The 24,548-nt window shown below is 48.3% G+C and overlaps 1 protein-coding gene across 1 annotated transcript in view; it reads left to right on the forward strand.

Annotated features, from left to right (window-relative positions):
• The window catches only part of ACOXL (acyl-CoA oxidase like), a 317,745-nt gene that overhangs the window by 250,376 nt on the left and 42,821 nt on the right, over positions 1–24,548 (forward strand). Inside the window, 2 exon segments of the mRNA XM_036873780.1 lie at positions 8,361–8,402; positions 8,405–8,430. Coding sequence (XP_036729675.1) covers positions 8,361–8,402; positions 8,405–8,430 — 68 coding nt within the window.

Below are 24,548 nucleotides of genomic sequence, written 5' to 3' on the forward strand. Positions count from 1 at the left end.
CTGCACTGGGTCTTCGTTGCTGCACGTGGGCTTTCTCTACTTGTGGCAAGCGTGGGCTACTCTTGGTTGCGGTGCGCGGGCTTCTCATTGTGGTGACTTCTCTTGTTGCAAAGCACGGGCTCTAGGCGCGCCGGCTTCAGTAGTTGTAGCACTTGGGCTCAGTAGTTGTGGCGCATGGGCTTAGTTGCTCCTCGGCATGCGGAATCTTCCCAGACCAGGGCTCGAACCCGTGTCCCCTGCGTTGGCAGGTGGATTCTTAACCACTGCGCCACCAGGGAAGCCCCGAGACCTTGATTTTCGATGGATGGGCAAGATTTACCTTTAGCATGTAGGTGGCAAGCGCATCGCAAGAAGAAGGAAGAGCAAAATGGGAGGCATGAAGTGCACGGGTGACTTGGGAAAGCGCTTGTGGTGTGGTGCGTCCAGGATGCAGGGCAAACGTAGAGGGTGGGAGTCGGGGTCCCGCAGGGCCCGTGTGGGCCACGTGCGGGAGCTTTCACTGTCCACCTCCACAGTCAGTGGGGGTCTGGGAGAGATTCAGAGCAGGGGCAGGCATGGCCTGCTTGGGGCTTTAGGGAGACGCCTCTATCTGTGGTGTGGAGGGGAATCGTGACCAGGGAGGCTGGGCGAGGCTGTCCAGGAAGAAGCTGGGAGGAAACGAACTCAGAAGCGATGGCGGCAGGACTGGGGCGGAGGGTGGGGTTCCGGAGATGTTACAGGGAAGGAATCTACGGGACCTTGAGAGTGATCGGACGTGAAGGGTGAGGTAGGAGGGAAGGCGGAGGCTGACGAGGGAGGGGTTGGCTCTGGCACCGGGAGACCGGACGGGATGAGATTTCACTTGGACCTGGGGCACGAGCGGGGCCTGGGGCATGTAAGTGAGACACTGAGACAGGCGAAGGGCAGAGAGGCCTGGGAGCCACAGAGACACCCCAGTCCTGAGCAGAAGCATGATGTTAAACTGAGAGGAGACTCCCTCACAATGGAACATCAGAGTGGATGCCAGGCCCTGGGCGATGGCTCACGGCCGTCCTGTCCGTGACCCTCCTGGGGTCCACAGCTCTCGGTTTTCCAAACTCCGTCAGCTCCTGTTCTCTTGGTGGATCAGCGGCAGGGAGGGGTGTGACCCCCCAGCTGAGCGTCACTGTCAGAGTTGCCTTTCCCGGCAGTTGCGAGGGATCTGCAGGTGGTCGGGACACTCCCACGGGGAGGGCTGTCTGCCAGGGAGAAGATAGGGCGATATGGCCACCACCGATGGTTGCCTCTCGCTCTGCCTCCTGGTCTGGACCAGACCCCAGGCAGCATTCCTTGGTCAAGGTGAGACAGGGACCACATCGAACAAGCGAGAGGACACCCCATGCACCTGAGGCCGGGCAGCTTCCCGCGTACGGGAAGACTGTGGGTTCCGGAGACAGGAGTCCAGCTGAGCTAGGCCCTCATGGCTTCCCAAGCGAATGGCCACGCTTGCTCTGGGCTGAAAGGACTCTTCCCGGAGAATCCGTGATGAGTGAGCTCCCTCTCGTGACTTCAAGCCTGACCCGAGCCAAAGACCACAGATGGATGTCCTTTGTCACCAGCTTCATGGGAAAGAACCCAGGGAAGGAAGATCGAATGGACGTGTGACGCTGCAGGCATGGGGAGGGGGATACAGCCTCCCTCCCGGGGCCCAGACACTGCAGGCAGGGCTCGGCCCCTCACACGGCCGCCCCCTCCTCACAGGAACTGCCCACATCTAGACCTTGGCCGCCGTTTATCCGCGTCTCGTTCCCACAGCTCGGACTAGGTCCAGGCTTCCCAGCCGTCAGTGAGACCCTGTCACTGTTCCCACCGCAGGGCCTGGCCACGCTGGCCTTCTACCTCCCTCCAGCAGTGCAGGCCCTGCTGGCCCACGCCCTCCCCCTGCGTGCGCAGAGTTCTTACAGATTTCAAAGGAGTGGAGAGAAGTGTAGTTTATTTGCTTACAAAGTTGGCAGTGCCTCCTACTTGTAGACTTTGGGCTAGGAGTAGGAGAGGGAATAAGATGTGAACGCCGTACCCTCATGCAAGTGGACGCTGCCGAGCCTGGGAGGGGTACCAGTAGTTGGTAGATGCCGCAGGACTCCAAGGTGGCTTCACAGAGGGCCCCTCGGTGCTGGGTCTTGAAGTGTGAATAGGATCCCAAAGTTGGAAGTGTGGCAGTGCGTTCCAGGAGGAGGCTACGGCGTGGGCAAAGACGAAGGTGATAGAGTGACAGGCTTGTCCAGGGGATGCCAATGCCCCTCTCCCACCAGAAGGGAGGCTTCCGGGGGAGGGGCCAGGACGAGTGTTGAGACGACGAGCCTGCAAGAATGGGCTGGGGCGGGCTGGGTACGCTGAGTGCTGCACTGCAGAGCTCGGCCTTTGCCGGGTAGACAGTAGGACGCCAGTGGAGGGGCTGAGCTGGAGAGCGACCCTCTGACCCAGGCTCCCTTGAGGGGAATTTTCCTGGCCCAGGGGCCATGCTGCATTGGAGACAGTGGCCCAGGGTGGGGATGGGCGGGGAGCGGAGCCCAAAACCAGTGAGTGTGGCCAGCAAGCGAGAGGACAGATCTGCATGGAGGTGGTGGCAGTAGGGGTTGAAGGGAGGGTTTGCACTGGAGGAGCAGAGGGCCCCGTCCCCATCCTTTGGAAGTGCTGAGGTCCCAGGACTCAGGCAGAAAGTGCACTGAGACTTAGTTACAGGGAACTGGAGCCTGTCTGCCTCGGGAAGAGGCACCTCTGAGCTCCTGTCATGCTCGTGGTCACAGAGGAGGGGAGTGTGGTATATGCCCCGTGTGCCCTGCCTGCTCTCTGGAATGGATCCCGTGAGCTGAGGGAGGAACAGGCAAGTGCTGCAGGGCCAGCAACAAGGACAGAGCAGGTGGGGGGGGGGGCGTGGGAGTGCGGAGGGAGAGGGGAGCCAGGACCCTTGCCTGGCACAGAGGCTCCTAGGGGTCGGCTCCACGCCCTTTCAGCCCATCTCAATGGGCAGGAGGCCAGAACTGCTACACCTGTTGGCCGCCAAGAAGTTAAAAGCCCCCGTTCCCCCTCTGTGCTGATTCTGAACACAGAGCTGGAGTTCTTTCTGCAGAGACGCAGCCCTCTCTCTCTCTTTCAACATTTCCCTGTTATGTTGTGAAGAAGAGGTGGGAGGGGGACTTCAGAAGCCTGGAGTGACAGATAGTTCTGCAAAGGGTGTCGCGAGCACGGCTGTCACTCGCAGGTGAGAGGGGACCGCTGAGGGACAGCCACTGCAGTCTTCCACCTTGCGCATGGGCGTCAGGGGAGCCTGGCCCTTGGGGCTCCCAGGGAGAGGCAGGCCCAAGCCAGCCAGGTGGGACGCCCGCCTCCGGGGCCAGGGAGGACCCTGTGCTGGGTGCAGCGCCATGCCCTGGCGTGCCCAACTCACACTCCTCCAGGTAGGACCTTCTGTTTAGGGGCAGGTGTCAGCCTCCCCATTTCTGCTGCCCCAACATGGAGGCTGGCTTCCTCATCTTCACTGTAGGTATGTGAGGCGAAAGCCACATTTTCCTGCCATTCTGGAGACTCAGCTGGGACTGAGTTTCCTCCTTCCAGGGATGGACGGGGGGCCTGGCTTTGAAGAGGCTTGGGTGAGCCTGTATTTTCGCACCGGGTGCTTATTCTCTAGCCTGAGCCTCCACTGTGTGTGGGACCCACAGTGCGGGTACCAGACAAGATTACAAAGCAGTGAAGAAAATATACTCCGTCCTCCCGCCATGGCACGTGTAGCTTTATTCATCCAGAAGGCCAGGTGGGAATCTAGAATTCTCAGACTCCTGGAAGTTTTGTGAACTCTGCAGCCTGGGGAAAAGCATCCCCCTTTCCCCACCTCCCTCTTTCCCATCCACAGCTGCATTCCACACTGTGTACCTCCTCCAGCCTCGACACCCAAGGTCTGTCTACACCCCTCCCAACAGCTTCCCCTTGGCCACCCCATGGGTCCAGGGTGCACACACCAGGAGGAGAGCATTCCCAGCAGAGAAGCTCAAGCTACTTGGGCTGGAGAAGTCAGATGCAGGCTCCAGGCGGGCGCTCCCCCATTAGCCCGTGGGGAAGGCTGTGGACAGAGGAATGCCAGAGCAGGGCTCTCTAAAGCTTGACAACTGGGGCAGGACCCCTGGTTCCCAGGGCCCTGTCATAGGGATTGAGAGAAAAGCTGAAAGAATATTCTGAGACAGGATTCCTGAGAAATACAACCCCTTCTGTAACGTGTCCAGGCCAGCTGTGCCTGCGAACTTAACGATTGTGCCCAGTCTCACCAGCCATATTTCAAAAAGGACGATGGCGTTGTGCATTTGGTTCATCTTACTTTCCCCCATTATTTGTATCAACACGTCATCATGATAGCATCCTAGGCACAAGCATTTCTTTGAGTTTTAGGGTATCCCCCGTGTTGCAAAATCCTGTCTGCCTTTGAGAAACGGCTGCAGGGGTTTGGCCGTTTTACATAATTTATCCACCAGCTCGTCAAAGGGGAGGCCTATGTATTTCATGCTGGCCTATAATTTTTTTCTCCCAAACTACCACTTTTTTTGGTTTTGTTTCTTACTTCAATCAGGTCATTTTTTTCTATGCATCCCTCTCACCTCCCTCCCCAACCTCAAAGCTAACAACCTCAAAGCTAACAAGTATGTTACCTAAAAATCTATTGTTCTCCCTCTATTGTCAGGCTGACGTTTTGTCACACAGGGTGGAAAGGCTGAACCAAGGAGGGCTTGACTGTACTCAGACAGGCGGGAGCCTCTGCAGCCCCTACGGAAGTAAATGGCACTGGGACACTAAGAGCAGTTACAACAACTGAAACGTGGAATCAGGAAGATGATCCCCTCCCGAGTCTCTTTAGGAAGAGCGCGCCCCAGTGCGACCTGTGTTCTGTGGGCGCTGATCTGGGTGCAGCATCGTTTCTTTTCTCACTAGGCAGGCAGCTCCTTGAATCAGTAACAAAGGGAGAGGAAAGTAGATACCGCAACTGCTTTCATTTTGAGGGTTATTTTCCTATTTAGAAGTGGAGGCGGGAGGAGGGAGAGGAGAGTGAAGTGTCACCCGTGCAATGCTGCTCCCCTGGGGTTGTCACTGGGCCCCAGACCTGGGCCCCAAGAGCTGCGGGCCACATTTCTGCCCTTCCTTCCTCTTTCGGGACTTGGTAGAAATCAGAGCAGGGGGAGGTGGGGGAGAAACCCGCTTTGGGCATGAGAGCATCTGTCACCCTGACTCTGAGGCGAGGGGAAACAGCCAAGGAATCGGTGAGCCCTGCTTCTGTTTGACCTGCAGTTGTCAAGGTTGGCTTTTATCGTTTGTGTCAAAGGAGTGAGAGGTGATCGATTCATGAAACGCAGAGGGCCAGTTAAGGGAAAGCTCCACCCGTGGGGTCCTGTGTCCCCACAAGTGCACTCCAGTCCGGTTCCAAAAACTGGGTCATGACTTGAGGCCTGTTGGGCAGGACGGGCATAGAACAAACAGGCTAAGACCCAGGCTGTCTTCCGGAGCCCGGAGCTTCTTCCCTCCTGTGATACGGCAGTGTGTGCACCTAAAAACCAAAACAAGACTCAAAAAGAAGAACCCAGCTTGTAACATGTCACGCCAATACATCAAACGGGAATAAATCAGTGTGATGGGGAAAAATTAGACAAAACTCCTTAGAGGTGCAGAGAATTGGGTGGCGTGCCCCCCCGGCACTGGGCACTGACATCCAGCCTCTGCATGAGTCCTCACACTGACGCCAGGAGGCCGGCACCCTCTCCACATGTGGCTGGTGAGGAAACTGAGGCTCAGTCAGTGTGTGACTCATCTGTCGTCCGAGGAGGCTGGTGGCGGCAGCACCGTTGAGGATGTCAAGTCAGGTCCATCTGACTCCAAGCCTGTGCAGCTGACCCCTCCATCCACTGGGCCTGGCAGAGGGTGGTCTCTGGGCAGACTGGGAGGAGAGAGGGAGAGGGTCATGTGGGCTGAGGACCAAGCCGTGGTTTGAGGATGGTGAGGAGCCTTTGGAGAGGACGTCTTGTTCAGGGCAGAGGGACTAAGATGGTGGAGGAGAGGAGAAGCCAGAGGGCAGTGCCAGCCTTCCTACGGTGGCAGGAGAGGAGGGCTGGGCCTCAGGGTTGGGCAGCAAGTTAGAAGGGTTCTGCAGGCATCAGAGCGGCAGCTGCGCCACGGGGAAGGGGTGCCTTTGTGGGGCAAGGAGCGTCCGCAGGCATGGCGACAGGAGGGGAAATCAAAGATTTGGGCCTGGGGGCTGGTGGATGACAGTCCCTCCCACTGAAATGGGAAAGTTCAGGAAAGGGATGCCTAGGTGTGGAGCTCAACTGGTTTGGTTTAGATGTATCAATACAGAATTTCAGGGAGCAGCTGCTCGCCTGGGTGCCGTGTCTCGTGAACAAGGAAAGGTGTCACAGTGGAGTCCAGCACACAGGCAGCTGGACGCATGGATGCGGGGCCACCCCAGGGAGGGGAGAGGGGAGGGTGAGAATCTAGTAGCCCTCCGAGGAGGCCAGGAGAAAGTGTTTAGATGTCCACGGCCTGTGCTGAGGAAGATGCCACGTCACATCACAGCAGAAACCTCTACCAAATAAAATAGCCACCTTCTAAAAGATTATCCAAAGAACACCGAGTGCAGATTTTTTTTTTGGCAGGGGGGTGTTATTTTTTATTTTTTACAGTAGCTCCTTGTTGGTTATCTATTTTAAATATAGCAGTGTGTACATGTCAATCCCAAACTCCCAATCTATCCTTCCCCCGCCACCTTTCCCCCGGTAACCATAAGTTCATTCTCTTAAGTCTGTGAGTCTACTTCTGTTTTGTAAATAAGTTCATTTGTATCATATTTTTTAAGATTCTGCATATAAGCGATATCATATGATATTTCTCTTTCTGTGTCTGACTTACTTCGCTTAGTATGATAATCTCCAGGTCCACCCATGTTGCTGCAAATGGCATTATTTCACTCTTTTTATGGCTGAGTAATATTCCATTGTGGAAAATGGGCTGGACCCAGGGAATGGCCAGTGGCTTTGAGTCGTTGGATGGGTGGTTGAGCTATGCTGCCCTCAAAGGCAGGAGATGAGACTGCCCAGCAGACGGCAGTGAAGGGTGACGACAGGTAAAGAGTGAATGCAACTTTGAGTCTGGAAATAAGAGGCTCATCTACACGGGGTCACTCAGTTAAAGCCTTAATGCCTGTCGAAAGAAGTGGATTTAAATCTGAGGGTGGCAGGGAATCATGGGAGCATTTTCGAGAAAGAAACAACACAGTCAAAGCAGCATGCATGGGACGCAGTTGTGGTTTCGTGCTTATTTACACTGAAAAGCGTGCTCACGAGAATGGGCCTTGCGTGAGAGCTGGGCCACCAGCATAGAGAAGGGGAGTGTAATTTGTGTAAATTGTCTCGGTTGATATTACTAGAGCTTTCATGGCCAATTAAAATGGATCATTAATCTTTTTTGCAGACCTTCTTGGTTTCTCTCCACCGTCCTGTTGGAGAAAGATGGTAGGGGAAATGCGACTTGAAATATTTGGGGGACTTGTTGGGTTTGCTTGAGTCAACGCTGGGCCCCCATCATTCATACCCAGAGAAGACTTAACACCGTGGGAATCACGATGGCGACTTGAGAGAGAAAAGGTAGCACCGCCAAATTTACAAAGGCAGGTGGAGTCCTCTAGACGGTGGTCACAGGACATGAACAGGCAGTGTTGTCATGGGGGAGAGGACGGGCCATATGGTGGCTGAACCCAGGGCCTCCCGGCGGTGTATTTTTTATTTTTTTAATTTTATTAACTTATTTTTTATTGGAGTATAGATGATTTACAATGTTGTGCTAGTTTCAGGTGTACAGCAAAGTGAATCAGTTATACATATACATATATCCACGCTTTTTTAGATTCTCTTCCCATATAGGTCATTACAGAGTATTGAGAAGAGTTCCCTGTGCTATACAGTAGGTTCTTATTAGTTATCTGTTTTATATACAGCAGTGTGTATATGTCCATCCCAATCTCCCAATGTATCCCTCCCCCTCCCCCCCCATAACCATAAATTTGTTTTCTGTAATACATCTGTGACTCTTTTTCTGTTTCATAAATAAGCTCATTTGTACCATTTTGGGATGGAGCTTTGCTGATGGTCACGGCTGTGTACTCTGATGTAATCATCCCTGCTGACAAGGGTGAAGTGACTGTGCTGGCCCTGCTCCCACCTCCCCGGGGCGGGCTGTGTCCCCCTTGAACCGATCACCAAGGAAAGACTGTAGCACGCCACCTCTATCTGTTATCACCACGATGTCCTCCTCCAAACAGGGTCCAAAGGGTCCAAAGGGATGCCATTCACTTTCTCTTTCTTCCTTTCCAGTTACTTTAGAGCGGTTCTCCCTGGCCGTGAGGAGATGTCCTGAAAAGAGGACCAGGCTTTGTTAAAGAAGGTACGTTATCACGCAAAGCACTGATTGCCTTAAAGGCTCACGGCATTTTTATTGCCCTGAGGAGAGTTTCACTTTTACGAGCAGGAGAAAATTTATCATCCCTGAATTTTGTGCCCCTTGGGGATAAACTTGTCATCGGTGGGTAGGAGGGTTGCTGGTTAATGAGCACAGCCGCCGTCCTCGGAGTGCAGCAAAGTGACAGGAAAGTGGGTGTCAACCACTAGCGGGGAATGTATTCAATTCTCCAGGGGGCTCAGTTGGTTCTATTTAAGCTTATCTGACAGAGCCTTGATTCTTTGAGCAGATTTATGAGGCTTGGCCAAATTCTATGACTCTCACCATACTTTTTAATTAAGACAAAGGATCCCATACGTTCTGTGTCTGCCACATCTTTCGTCACCGTGGGGAAAGCTTCACAAATGAGACTGTTCATGTGAACCACTGGAAGGGGCATCTTATGTCATAGCTTCCTCGCCCTTGAGTGGGAGACAAACTTCTTTTCTTCTTGGTGACCATCGTTTTCTTTCCTTCCAAATGACAAAGGAGCACAGGTGCGGTCTAACCTACATTTCAGTTGTACATCTTGGTGAGCCAAAAGTGTGGAAAAGCCTGTCCAGCAGCCTGCCTGCATTTAATTGAAACTTAGTCTTTGAAGGCAGAAAGCAGTAGGTACCAGGAGATCATAAAAGTAGACACACTTTTCCACCAATGGCTGAGACTCATGTTTTCACCTAGAAACTGTCCTCAGACTGACCTAGAGGCATCTGCATTTCCGTGACGTCATTTCAGTTCTGTGCTGTCAGGAAACCGCGTGTACCAGGAATTGCATTTCTTTACCTAAATACCATACCAGGTGTTCTCTGACTTTAGAAATGGGTGGAAAATATAGGGCGTCACTAGAAGGGATTTTCAACTCATTTGCCTAAGATGTGATATTTTCAGTCTGTCTTTTTTTAAAGCTTTCAGTGATGTTGATTTTATAATACAGAAGTGCTGATACCAAACATTGGGTTTGCCCGGGAAACGTGGTCCATCAGGGTCCTGGGTCTTCCAATACACTGACTTTGAATGGCACCCATTCAGGCACAGAAACTTTGCTTGGTATTTTGAGGTTTTCCACCCTAAGCTCTCATTCCCCCAGGACCTTCCCTTCCAGGTACAGGCAGTGGCACTGTGACCTTGGAGTAGCTCTTGGCCCCCAGACACTCACCTCTTTGCTCCAGTCGCTAGTCAAGGTGACGAGGACACAGTGCCTTTGGCCCTTTCTTCCTATTCTGTCCAGCGTTTTCTCCTACCATCTCCTCCTTCTTGCTTTTCTCCTCCTGTTCATCTCTCCACCGTGTTCCCTTCTCCATGCCTCTGTGGGCGGAACCAACTCCTATGTGTTGCTTGGTCCTGCTGGTGAGCGCTGCATGGAGATTACCTGGGCATCCCAGAGGCAGCCTGGGGTAGAGAGGGCACAGCATGGAGCCTGGCGCCAGGAGAGCAGACCTCCAGACCCACTCCTAGCTGTCCCCATGGCCTCCACGACGGGATACCACAGCCACTCTCTTCATATCCATAGGGAGAGGGTAGAAAGAGATGCCACCCAAAGCCTCTTCCTTCTCTTACTTTCTCACCCCCTGCCACGTACACGTTGCCCCAGGCTGGCTTCTTGGGAACATTTGGTTAGAAACTAACAGTTGAATACTCTGTAATGACCTATATGGGAAAAGAATCTAAAAAAGACTGGATATGTGTATAGGTATAACTGATTCACTTTGTTGTACACCTAAAACTAACACAACATTATAATTCAACTATACTCCAATAAATATTAATTTAAAAAAAGAAGAGGCTTCCCCGGTGGCGCAGTGGTTAAGAATCTGCCTGCCAATGCAGGGGACACGGGTTTGAGCCCTGTGCCGGCAAGATCCCACATGCCGCGGAGCAACTAAGTCCATGCGCCACAACTACTGAGCCTGCGCTCTACAGCCCGCGAGCCACAACTACTGAACCCGCGAGCCACAACTACTGAAACCCGCACACCTAGAGCCTGTGCTCTGCAACAAGAGAAGCCACTTCAGTGAGAAGCCCGCGTACTGCAACAAAGAGTAGCCCCTGCTCCCCGCAACTAGAGAAAGCCTGCGTGCAGCAACGAAGACCCAATGCACCCAAAAATTAATTTTAAAAAAAAAGAAGAAGAAGAAGAAACTAACAGTTGGAAGTGGGAGAGGGTTCAGATAGCCCAAGGTGTCCCGGAATGATGTCCAGTGGCATTCAGTATTTTACATCTTCCCTGTTGGTCTCTGCAGACTGTGTGACTGTCGCAACCGAGGGTGATGTCTGTGGGTGTTTTCTCAATATCTGAAGATATTTGAACTGGCATCATCAAAGAAGTTTCACTCAACAAAAACGTGTGCTCAGTTCATATATACTGAAACTATTTTATGATTTTTTCTCAGGAGATTGAGGTTTTTTAATGTCACATATCAGAGAGCATCATGTGGGCGTGACAGTGGTGTACAGGATTTTTGTAGATCGTTCTGTGGGAGAACTTGCTCAGGGTGACAGTAGGTCGTTCTGACTACAATCAGCCTGTGGTCAAGTTTATGTTTACTCGAGTGAGCTATTCACTTCCTAGATTCTCTGCAGCCAACTTAAATATTTAACTCCACCTTGTTGAGTGAACAGTTGTTGCAGGCAAAAAAAAAAAAAAAAAATGCAGATTGGTGTCGAATACGATGTTTTAAAAAACAATATTTTGCATGCATACCATTGCATCCCTATACTGTCCCAGGTAATTGAAACTTAAGGACAGATACTTCATGACCTGTGAGAGTGCTCTAGACACAGACTGCAGGGAAGATGCAAAAGATGAACACACAGCAGTCGAGCCAACGTCCGACACCCCTGGAAAAACAAAGCCAGAGTGTGAGGTTTTGGAGATGGCAGAGGCCAGAGCCTTCACGTGACAACCAGGAAGAGCAGGGCAGGGAGGAGACGTGGCCCTCTGCCACGGCACCGCTAGTTGTCGGGCAGCTGAGCTGTGACCACAAAGCCTCTGGACCCTCAGGCTGGGCTTCTTCCTGGACTCCTCCCAGATGAGCAGATTCACAGAAAACCCACCTCGGCCAGAGCCACACGGGAGGTAAGACTGACGAAGCCTCAGGTACACTGCTGTGGCTGGCGTGTGGAATCATGCTCGTGGCTTGCTGTGAATCACACCCTATTTGCTGAGACTACCGTAAGGCAGGAGGGAGCTGGCTTCCCTGTGACTCGGTTTCCCCAAATACCAAGCAGAGGTCAAGGCTGTCGATGACTTAGGATTTCCCCACCACTGTGGCCCTGCTAAGGGGCTGGGAAAAGATGCCAAGAGGTAGGACAACTGTCATTAGGGTTTGCCTCTCAGGGAGATTTCACTACGATTTGAACCACAGAAAAGATTTAGATTCCGTAAATGACTTATGACCCCATTCACTTTCCATCGCCATACTTACCTATTCCTTCACTCGTTCTTAGTTCTACTTGCCGATTAATCTCTTCGGTCCTTGCTGTCACTACCCTGCAGAGCCCGTTTATGCCTCTGCTCTGCCCTCCACTCCACTGTGGCTCTGGATCTCACCTAAGCTCCAGCTCCACATCCAAGCTCACTCAGCAGGTCTGAACCTCACCTGTCTACGGTCTCTGTCCTCCCTCCTCAGCCTCAGAGCCATGGCACAGTCCATGACCCTGTGCTGGGACTGCCACTCCAGAGCCAGTGCGTCTGTTCCCCTGGCAGCATGTTTCAGAGTCACCCCTTTCCTCTGTTCCAGAGCAGAGCACCTGGGCTTGGTCCACTGGGGGCAAGTCTGATCTCCGCTCTGCCAGGATGCAGCGTGTGACCTTGGGCAGGTCACTTTGACCTCTTTTAGCCCAGTGTCCTCTTCTGGCAAAAGAGGAAGAGAATTAGATGACTCCAGAGACCCATCCAGCATCTACACCCTGTGAATCTGTGCCTGGACATTGCCAACAAGCCTGCGATTCTAAACATGCTTGAGAATGAGTCAGCCTGGTCTTCCAACTGCTTGTCTCTCTCCTTCGGGCTCAGCCAAATGAACCTTCTCAGAGCCCCGTGTCCTACGTGTCCCTCCCTGGATAAATTTCCAGCCCTAAGTCTCTCTATCCTTTGAAATAGGGAGATGACAGAAGTCCAGAAACCTGGACTTCTTTTTTTTTTTTGAGAGTGAAAGGGGGCACCATTAAAAATTAAGCTTGGATGACAGGCATAAACCATGACTGTCCCAGGCAAACCCAGGCATCTGGTTAGCCTATTTTTGAGTCAAGTCCAAAACCCCTTCCTCAATCAAATGGCTCTACCTTGCCTATCAAGCTTTGCTCTCAGCGTTCGGTCCCGCTGTTCCCTGCCTGCCTCCCAGGATTGTCTCCTCTTAAAAATTGGGCCCTCTTTTCAGTGATGGAAATTAGTCATAAGGCAGGCCCCTTGGTGCCAATCTGCATTCGGACCATCATTGTCTAAATCAAATAGAAATGAGCACAGTTCCTCAGTCTGTTCTCTGGGGAGTTACTTACACAACTGGCAGCGGTCTTTCCAGTTTGGGTGTGAGACAGCAGCCCAGCAAGGATCCTCACCGGGACAAACACATCCTGAGGTCGTCACCGGCTGCGTCTCCCTGCCTTCCTTGGAAAAGCAAGTAGGATGTTCTGGGGAAAGTGGCCATTCCTGATTCGTGCTGCTTCCCCCAGGCCAGGGCACAAAAGCTAGTTGAAGGAGCTTCTGCTGACCTGCTATAACTGGAGGGTTGGCTCAGAGCAAGGCTTTTCCACACCAGGGATGCTGAGCGAGTGCCTGGAATGTTCCCCACACTGCAGCCCCCAGCGCGGTCCTGGCTAGGCCACTCTGCCTAAGTGCTCTGGCTGGAGGCACCATGTAAAGTTCAAGGTCGGCTTTTCTGTAGGTGAGATCCGATATCACATCACATCGACTATAGAAAATGGTAACGAGAGCCAAGCTGCCTGCTCAAGAATAAACAGAACCACTTGAATCTCTCCTCCCCAGATCGCAGACCTTCGGCAGGGCTGTCACACCAGCGGCAGCAATGATGCTCTGGCCATTCTCCATTTGATTGGCAGAAGGGCAGACTGTCTGGGGCGAAGCGGATGATACCTTGGTCTGAGGACACAAGCGGAGCAGTTTGAGTACCTGCTGTGTGTCCAGCTGGCACACGCAGGGGCCCGTCGGAGTGGCTGGCACAGTCACAGGGCGCTGGGGCCCAGGTCAAGAAAACCTACAGAGGCAGTTCCCCAGGAAGGCTCCACTGACCGGAGGCTGGAGTGCTGCTGGAAGCTTCCTTAGCATTTCTTACCAACCGCCAAGCGTTCACACTGCCCCCAAATGCACAGGGGAAACTGGGCAGATATGGAGGGAAGGATGCCAAGCCTCCCTCCCACACGTCCCCTCACCACTGTGGTCTGGCTAGATGGAGCTTTTTCTCTGTCTAATGATGTTCTAGGAAATCAGACACATGAGTCTTTCCTGAAACTCCAAGTCCCTGAGCGAGTGACATGGCCCAACCCTTCAGTCCCCCAGGTTTACAAAATACAACTTCTTCCCAGAAACGGGCCTTTTCTCCTAGCCTGATGGAATCCTGGTCTGTTAGGAAGGAGGGTTTTCACAAGAAAACGATGACTTTACCTTAACGTGGGACCGGCAGAGCCTTGAGGAGAAAGGGAATTTTCCACATGACTGCTCCACTGATGCACCTCCCCTCGAAGGTTTAGAAACACCCCAGCAAGCTGGTTATCTAGGGTTCCTTAAGTTGTCACTGTCACAAAGGTTCTTTCTGCTTGGCTTCTCCCACAGTTTGCCTCACCCGGCTCACTCCCTCCGTGTGGCTCGGCCCAGGGAGCAGCATTCCGTTTGGGGAACAGCCCACGCATCCTTGCAGGGCCTTTGTCTGCCTTTGTGCTTTAGAGAAGACCTCTGCCCCCCCAGCCCCGACGCGGCGCTCACCACGGCAACCCCAGCATAGGGGCAGGGCGTCTGCAGGGGACTGTCCCCACCTCACAAGCGGCTGGCAGAGGCAGTTGGAGCCTGTCAAGTGGGCGAGATGGGGTTTTTCCCTTTTTCCTGCATTCTAACTGCTCTTTCTTCCTTTTCTCAGCATGTGTAGGTAGCAGCTGGTTTAAGCACCAAACCCGGCAGCCAAAAGTTAATTGCAAGCACCTCCCACTGAGTGCAGGGAAAACTGTGATGTCCTCCTTTCTGTTGGTGGCCCTTTTCCCACCCGAGGACCCCATCGTGGCCCCTTGCCTTTGAGAGTGTCCTGGGCCCCAGGGCAGGAAGCAGGAGCAAACATCCTGTGTGTGCACCGCGCATGCCTGCAGCCCCTGCTCGGGCATCTGCAGCCAGTCATGGGCTCAGGCTTCCCACACAGAAGAAAAGGGTTCCTATCTGGGGCTTGACTGCATTTCCAAACCCAGTCCAGCATGAATAGTGTCAGCCCCTGCTCCGAATTCCTGGAGCCCAGATCATTAAGGGTAGCGGGGTCTGCGGTGGTGAAAGCCCATCCTTTTCCCCTGTTCTTTTCCTGCTACCTTCTCTGCTCCTTGCGAGCCAGAGCCACACAGAAGGAAGTGAGCCTGTGGCTGACGGTGTTCCAAGGCAGCTGTTCTGCCATATTCACTGAGGACCCGTTATGGGCCAGGTGATGTTCTTCTAGTACCTGGTTCGTTTGAAGAATATATTTCGGGTTTTTTAGAATATATATATTTAATAAGGGAAAAGAGCTACAAGTGACAAAGAGATCAAATTTCAGACGTAGTGTTACAGCCATAAATGGTTTTCCCTCATTCCTGTACCTCTGTGCCATTGAGGCCCTGGAATGCCTGCTTCCCTTCATTCCTGGTTCTCTCCGCACAAGTTCAAGCTCATGCCAAGGCTCTGCAGGGCTCCTCTCAAACCAACCCCCACCCAAATCTCAATGACAGTTATCTCTCCTGATGAAACTTTAATTTTGGAAAGGAATCTTTGGTGCATAGGAGTAACTTTTTAACTCAAAGAAATAAATATCCAATGGTTGGAATTTCAGGCTCCCCGATAGGTCAACAGAAGGGTTATTTTGTTGACTGTCTTCACATACCTACCACAACCCCTCTTCAGAAACATCTGTGAGTGGCTATTATGTGCCAGGCACTGCAGGTGCTAATATCAATAAGACCCTCACCCTCAATTCCCTGACTAATAGATGAGAACCCAATAAGCAAGCGTGTTGGAGTGGGTTACGTGCTGAGACGGAGGAAATTGGGGGTGTTAACGAAGCACTCAGCTGGGGTGCCCAGCTCAGCATGGGTTTAGAAAAGACTTGCCAGAGGAGGTGGCATTTGTGCTAAGTTTCTGCAGGAAATTAAATTTAACCAACTGTGTGGGTTCCACCGTGCTTACTGGTGGGGTCAGTGTGAGAAGTTGTGTTCTGTTTTCCAATTATAGAGTATTTCGGGTGCACTGATGCATGTCTTGCGAGCTGGCTGCCACAGTAGGGGACCTAGACAGCTGCCTTTTCAGGGGAGAGGTCTCCAGAAGCTTCCATTCTTGTTGGCCATGCACGTTTCCCCAGTGTGCTGTAGCTATCTTGAAATTCCAGCATTCAGTATTCCTTCCTTTGGCTTGGAAGGCTACCCTAACTTCCAGAGATTAATGTCAGTGTCGGGTATCTCTGAGAGGGAATACAGCAGAAGCCACCATCAGCTAACAGTTGCCCTAGAATTGTTCTGTGAGCACAGTCTCCAGACCAGGGGCCAGAGATAGAGAGTGAGGCAAGGGGGAGGGGATTAGGAGGAGAAGGGCAGAAGGATTTCCTGTCCTGCAGCAAGAGTGCATGCTTTGCTGTCTGACATTCTGTACTTTGCCCACCTCCTCCACAAACCTCTCCTCACAGGGGAAATGGACCAATTGGCTTTCCAGGCCAAGCGCCATCATGTGCAAACTCTACACGTGCCTGATTACCTAAGAGGAGCATGTGATCGCACGGACGAATGGAGCAGTATGTGAAACATGACACCTGCTCTGCCCTTGACACTTCTTTATCAAGCATCTAAATCGACATCTAAGTGGAGAACCAGCTGGAGAGCAGAAATCCCATGTTCAGAACGGCAGCACGCTTCCCCAAGTGTGGAGATCATCACCCTCTGAGGATTCTTGGTCCTGCAAGCCTGTCCTGGGACATGTGAAAGAGGTTCTTGCCTGAACACTCTCTCCTCTATGTCTTCTGTGCACAGCTCAAGGGGCAGATTTCATTTCAGGCTGTTCTAGAAGACAGGGCCGAAAGTAAGAGAGGAAACCGCTGGAGACAAATAAAAAAATTAGAAGAATTTGGTGAAAGCCATCTGTAGGAAAATAAGAGCAAAATTTGGCCCTAGGGAACTAGAGTTAGTGGGAGGAGAAAACAGGGCCAGGCCCCAAACTTGTCGTTTTGCCATTTAAATAAAGAGGTCAAGATGCTGAAGTGCCCAGGAGAATTCTCTTGAGTGACTTACCCAGAATATGGAGAAATTCCATCAGGGCGTTTCAGTGCTATGAGTCTGGGCTACTAGACATTAACAGAATTACCAAGTGGCTTTTCCAGAACACAGTGAAGGGGACATTAGCACTAAAGTTATATGGGGGCTCATGCTGAATGGGGCTGAGAAAGGAGGCAAAGCTCAGCACTCACACCCAGGCAGCAGCCCCTGACTGCAACCAAGCATATTTGTGCCCTGATTGAAAACTGGAAATGTTATGAGATTTGATGATTTCTGCTCCCTGGACCTGCCCAACTCTTCCTCTTGCCCTTACTGAATTTTAGCTGATCTCTTTTGGGTTAATTTTATATTCAAAACTCTACTGAAACACACACACACACACACACACACGTGCACACACACCATGGTTATCAACTTTGAGAGAGGAAAAAAGAAAAAAAATTAGTTAGCTCTACCCCCCTTCCTCTCCTAGGACCCAGTAAGATGCCTGGCACACAGTCAGCTCTCAAGAGGTAAGGAGGGGGAGGAGAAAGGGAGGAAGGAGGGAGAAACTTAGTTTGGGAATAAATGTCAGGAAAATGGCCAGCATGAAGGTACCAGTCAGTTGATTCCTGCTTCTTCTCGGAGTCTCCTGATGGAATGTTTTTGCCTTCGGGAAAATCTTTCCATCTCTATCTCTTCTAGGACTGTGAAAGGGACAGAATGGGGATGAGACAACTTGATGTGTTCTTGAAACAGACATCATAAAAATGTTTTCATGAGTGACTACAAATGTGCTTGAAACAAAAGAATAGAAAGGCTCATCAAATAAATAGTCTCAGCAAAGAAATAGTAAATGCAAGCAACCAGATAGAAATATTAGAACTGAAAAATACAATAACTGAAATAAAAATCTCAGTAGATGGAGTCAACAGCAGGATTGAACTGGATGAAAATGAAAATATAATCAAATTTGTGGAACACAGCTAAAACAGTGCTGAGAGGGGAACTTATAGCTTACATGAAATAGAAGAAAAGTCTCAAATCAATAACCTAAGCTACCACCTCAAGAACCTAAAAAATTGAGAGCAAAATAAACCCAAAGACAGCAGAAGGAAAGAAATAATAAAGATAAGAGCAGGAATCAATGAAATTGAAAACAGGAAAAAAATAGAGAAAAATAATGAGGCAAAGAGTTGGATCTTTGAAAAAAATCAACAAAGTTGATAACCCTTTAAAAGTCTAACAAAGAAAAGACACAAGTCACTAACATCAGGAATTAAATAGATGATATCGGTAAACACCCTGCAGACATCAAAATGATAATAAAAGGATTACTGAGAAAATTCTACACACATGAATTGGACAACTTAGATGAAATGGACCAAGTCCTCAAAAACACAAATCACCATACTCAATATGAAATAGACAATTTGAATAGCCCTATAACTGTTATGGAAATTGAATTTATATTTAAAATTCTAGAAAAAGAAAACACCAGTCTCCAGAGTTCACTGGAGAGCTCTACTAAACATTTAAGTAAGAATTAATAATTCTACAGAATCTCTTCCAGATAGTGCAAGAGGAGGAAATACGTTCATTTTATGAAGCTAGTGTTGACCTAATATCACACCAGACAAAAACAGAACAAAAAAGGAAAAGTACGGACCCATATCCCTTATGAATATAGACACAAAAGTTTCTAACAAAATATTAGGAACTAGAATTCAGCAATATATTAAAAAAATTATATACCATGACCAAGTGTGGTTTGCTCCAAGGATGCAAGACTGGTTCAATTTCCTAAAATCATTCAATTTAGTTATTAATAGGCAAAAGACAAAAAAAAAAATCACATGATCATATCAGTTGGTACCAGAAAAAGCATTTGACAAAATGCAACACCCATTTGTGATAACTCTCAGACAAACAGGAAGAGAGTGAAACCTCCTCAACTTGGTAAAGAGCATCTGCAAAAATCCTATAGCTCAGTGGTCCCCAACCTTTTTTGGCACCAGGGACTGGTTTGGTGGAAGACAATTTTTCCACAGACCAGGGCCAGTGGGGGGAGGGATGGTTTCAGGATGATTCAAGCACATTACATTATTGTGCACTTTATTTCTATTATTATTACATTGTAATATATAATAAAATAATTATACAACTCACCATAATGTAGAATCAGTGGGAGCCCTGAGCTTGTTTTCCTGCAACTAGATGGTCCCATCTGGGGGTGATGGGAGACAGTGACACCCAAAGTGTGTTGCTTATGTCCCGTCTACTCTGTAAGATGCAGCTTAATTGTCACTTGCCACTCACTGATAGGGTTTTTTTTAATATAAATTTATTTATTTATTTAATTTATTTTTGGCTGCTTGGGGTCTTCACTGCTGCGCGTGGGCTTTCTCTAGTTGTGGCGAGCGGGGGCTACTCTTCGTGGCAGTGCATGGGCTTCTCATTGCGGTGGCTTCTTTTGTTGTGGAGCACGGGCTCTGGGGGAGCAGGGCTTCAGTAGCCGCAGCACGTGGGCTCCAGAGTGCAGGCTCAGTAGTTGTGGCGCACGGGCTTAGTGGCTCCACGGCTTGTAGGATCTTCCTGGACCAGGGCTTGAACCCGTGTCCCCTGCACTGGCAGGCGGATTCTTAACCACTGCACCACCAGGGAAGTCCCACTGTTAGGGTTTTGATATCAGTCTGCAAGCAACTGATTTATTATGGTCTCTGTGCCGTCAAACCTCTCTGCTAATGATGATCTGTATTTGCAGCTGCTCCCAGCGCTAGCGTCACCACCTCAGCTCCACCGCAGATCACCAGGCATTAGATCCTCATAAGGAGCGCGCAACCTACATCCCTCGCATGCACAGTTCACAGTAGAGTTCGCGCTCCTATGAGAATCTAAAGCTGTCACTGATCTGACAGGAGGCGGAGCTCAGGCAGTAATGCACGCGATGGGGAGCAGCTGAAAATACAGATGAAGCTTCAATTGCTCGCCCGCCACTCACTTCCTGCTGCGCAGCCTGGTTCCTAACAGGCCATGGACCGGTACAGGGGGTTCGGGACCCCTGCTATAGCTAACAACATACATATCGGTGAAACAAGGAATGCTTTCCCCCTAACATCAGGAATAAAGCAATGATGTTTGGTCTCACCATTCTTATTCAGTATAATACTAAAAGTTCTAACTAGTGAAATAAGGCAAGAAATGGAAATAAAAAGCATATTCTTTCATATCAGAAAGGAAGAAATAAAACAGTTCCCATTTATATATGACATCATTGTCTATTTAGAAAATCCCAAGGAATCTACAAAACAAACAAACATCCTAGAACTAAGAAATGAGTTTAGCAAGGTCACAGGATATAAAATCAACATACAAAAATTCATTGAATTTCTATATATTAGCAATGAACACTTGGACAGGAAAAATTTTTTAAACTCAATATCATGTACAATTTCTCAAAAAAGTAAGTACTTGGGTATACATCTAACAATAGATAGTATTTGTATGCTTAAAACTACAAAATGCTGATCCTCAACAGAATACTAGAGGCTGAGTTGAGCAGCATATTAAAAGGATTATACACTATGGCCAAGTGAGATTTATTCCTGGAATACAAGGATGGTTCAACAAACAAAAAAATGATCTATGTGATATATCACATTAACAGAATGAAGAAAAAAAAACATGATCGTCTCAATTGATGCATTAGAAGCATTTGACAAAATTCAGCATCCTTTCATGATAAAAACACTCAGGAAACTATGTCAATATTATAAAGCCATATATGAAAAAACTCACAACATTATACTCCATGGTGAAAAACGGAAAGCTTTTCCTTTGTCAGGAACAAGACAAAGATGTCTACTTTCACCACTTCTATTCAACACAATACTGGAAGTCCTAGCCAGAGTAATTCGGCAAGAAAAGAAATAAAAGGCATCCAAATTGGAAAGGAAGAAGTAAAACTATCTCTATTCACAGATGATATGATCTTATATGTAGAAAACCCTAAAGATTACAAAAACATCACACATACACACACTGTTAGAACGAATAATTCAGCAAAGTTGCAGGATACAAAAATCAACATGCAGATATCAGTTGCATTTCTATACATGAACAGTAAACAATCCAAAAAGGAAATGAAGAAAGCAATTCAATTTATAATAACATCAAAAAGAATTAAATACTTAGGAATTAACAAAGGAGGTGAAAAACTTTCAGCAAAAATGTTGCTGAAAGAAATTAAGGAAGATATAAATGGAAAGAAATTCTGTGTTCATGGATTGAAAGACTTAATATTTTTAAGATGTCAGTATTACCTAAAGCTATCTACAGAGTCAGTGCAATCTATCAAAATTGCATGACTTGTTTTGCAGAAATAGAAAAACTCATTCTAAAATTCATATGGCATCACAAGGGACCCTGAATAGCCAAAACAATTTTGAAAAAGAAGAAAAAAGTCAGAGGTCTCACACTTCCTGATTTGAAAATTTACAAGTCTACAGCAATCAAAATAGGGTGGTACTGGCCTAAAGACAGACATATAGACTAATGTAGAAATAAACCCTTGCATATTTGGTCAAATGATTTTTGACAAGAGTACCAAGATCATTCAATGGGGAAACAATAGTCTTTTCAACAAATGGTATGGGGGAAACTAGATATCCACATGCAAAAGAATGAAATTGGACTGTTATCTAACATGATATACAGAAATTAACTCAAAATAGACCAAAGACTTAAATGTCAGAGCTAAAACTATAAAACTCTCAGAAGAAAACAGGAGAAAAGCCTCATCATATTGGATTTATAATATTTCTTGGATATGACATCAAATGCATAAACAACAACAAAAAACTATACATGTTGAAATTCATTAAAATTTAAAACTTTTGTGCATCAGATGACACTATCAAGACAGTAAAAAAGCAACAAAATATTTACAAATCACATACAGATAAAAGACTAACATCCAGAATCTCTATATAGAGAACTCAAAATTTAACAACAAAAATCCAAACAACCAGGTTAAAAATGGGCAAAGTGCTTGAATAAACATTTCTCCAAAGATCTACAGATGGGCAATAAGCATATGAAAAGATGCTCAATGTCACTAATCATTAGGGAAATACAAATCAATACCACAATGAGATCGTACTTCACACCCATTAGGATAGCTGCTATCAAAACAGCAACGACAAAAACCAAAATAACCAGTGTTGGCAAGGACGTGGGGAAATTGGAACCCTCGTGCACTGTTGGTGAGAATGCAAAATGGAGCAGCCGCTATGGTAAATAGTATGGTAATTCCTCAAAATATTAACCATAGAATTACCATATGATCCAGCAATTTCACTTCTGAGCATATATCCAAAGAATTGAAAACAGTGGCTTGAATGGGTAATAGTACACCCATGTTCATAGCAGCACTAATCACAACAGCCAAAATGTGGAAGCAACCCAAGTGTCCATTGATGGGTGAATGAATAAACAAAAAATATGGTATATACATGCAATAGAATATTATTCAGCCTTAAAAAGGGAAGGAAATTCTGACCCAGGCTACTACATTTAGGAACCTTGAATACATCACGCTAAGTGAAATAAACTAGTCACAAAAAGACATATACTGTATGGATCCATTTATATGAGGTACCTAGAGTAGTCATATTCAGAGAGACAAGTAGAATGGTCCCTTTCCAGGGACCAAGGAAAAGGGAGAATGAGAAGTTATTATTTAATGGATTCAGAATTTCAGTTTTGCAAGATGAAAAAAGTTCTGGATGTGAATGGTGGTGATGGTTGCATAGCCAATGACAGACGAGGAACTGGGAGTGGGAAGAAGTGGGATCAATTCTGGGTTAAAACAAATCAGAGAGAAGAACCTGGCTGAATGCTTTTCCACAAGTTGCCCAAACTGTCTACATAAAGTACAGTGGGCCTTCCATACCCACATATTCCACATCCACAGATTCAATCAATCACAGATCAAAAATATTCAGAAAGAAAATCCAGAAAGTTGCAAAAAGCAAAACTTGAATTTGTGGCATGCTGGCAAGGATTTACATAGCATTTCCCTTATATTTACAACTATTTATTGCTGCATAGCATTTACATTATATTAGGTATTATAAGTAATCTAGACATGATTTAAAGTATATGGGAGGATGTGCATAGGTTTTATGCAAGTACTACTCCATTTTATATAAGGGACTTGAGCATCTGTGGATTTTGGTATCCTCCGGGGGTCCTGGAACCAACCCCCCTGCAGATACCAAGGGAGGGCTGTAGGAGTATGGTTCTGAGCCAGTCTATGTAGTGGATTGTGTAAGAAATCTCAGACGGAATAGCTTCCTCTCTGCCTGCAAAGCTGTACTTTCTGAATTTTCCCATTCCCACTGGCCATGTAACCGACAGTGCACTGCAACACTGCAAAGTAGTAGAGAGTTGGTTTGCCTGAGTGTGGCAATCACAGGAAAGCTTGGATTCTGCAGCCAGCTGTGTGACCCCCAAGTATCCGTCTACCCTTAGGGTTGAGAAGCAGCAGAGCTCCAGCCTCCCCTCTGCCCAAGCACACGAAGCATGCTGGCAAAATGATATCTCAGGGTTACCTTCTCTAGAGATTTCCCTTCTGGCATCTGCAAAGGCAAAGATAGAGGTATGGCTAGGGGTCTCCAACGAGGCATAAAATAGAATGTGCTTTGGGTCTGGCTGGCTCTCTCACCCCTAACCCTAGCAGATGCTCTGCCTTTGATCCACTGTGACACCAGCACATGGCCCACCATCACTTTACTAAAGTGGTTCCTCTGCTGAAAGTGGTGATGGACAGAGAGCCATCCCAGGCTCTTCAGTGTCCAGAGACTCCGAAAGAAAAGATCACCTTTATCCTTAACCCTCCTCTGCTAGAGCACTCTGGGCTCTACCAGAATGATCCAGTTGCCACTGCTTGTCACCTTTCTCAAGAAGAGAGGCTTTTAAGACACAAGAAATATCGAGCAGGTTGGATTAAAAAAAAAAATTAAATTAACATCTTCAGGCAGTTTAGAAGAAAAAGAGACTTTGATCTGAACAGCTTCCTTGGGTGATCAAAGCTGTGCTTTCTGAACTGATTACCCCCTCCTCAACCTTTTTCCAGTGTAATATAAATAAGGCTCCCTCACCTGTGGAAGCTGATGAGCTCACACCTGGAGCTGATGGCATGGAGGAGACTGGGCAGGTGAACTATACGGATTCAAGATGGGCATTGTTCCAGTCTGGTCCAATTTGTAATCACTTTTCAATTGCAAGGAACGCCCTTAGAAATTGCAAAACGAATATTTTTTGCTAAGGCTGGCAGAAATTCCTTAACTAAGAGACAGTACCACTGCCCATCAATTTTGCAAGGCAGTAATGCAGATCCCAAGTGGCTAAAGTCTGAGGCAGAAGGCAGAGCACTTCATCACAGTGAGAGAACTAGGTTGTTGCTGGGGGAAACTGTTCTGAAATCACGCTGGTATTACCATGAATTAATAAGCTTTGTTCATCTTCTCTGACACTAGAGGTCCAACTCAGTCCTTTTGCTTCATCTCCTTGCTTATTATGCGGTTCAGGCCATGGATACAGGCTGCCTACCTGGCATAAATTGCAGGCAACCTCCC

Source organism: Balaenoptera musculus, chromosome 13 (assembly GCF_009873245.2).
Source record: "Balaenoptera musculus isolate JJ_BM4_2016_0621 chromosome 13, mBalMus1.pri.v3, whole genome shotgun sequence".
Lineage (NCBI taxonomy): Eukaryota > Metazoa > Chordata > Mammalia > Artiodactyla > Balaenopteridae > Balaenoptera > Balaenoptera musculus.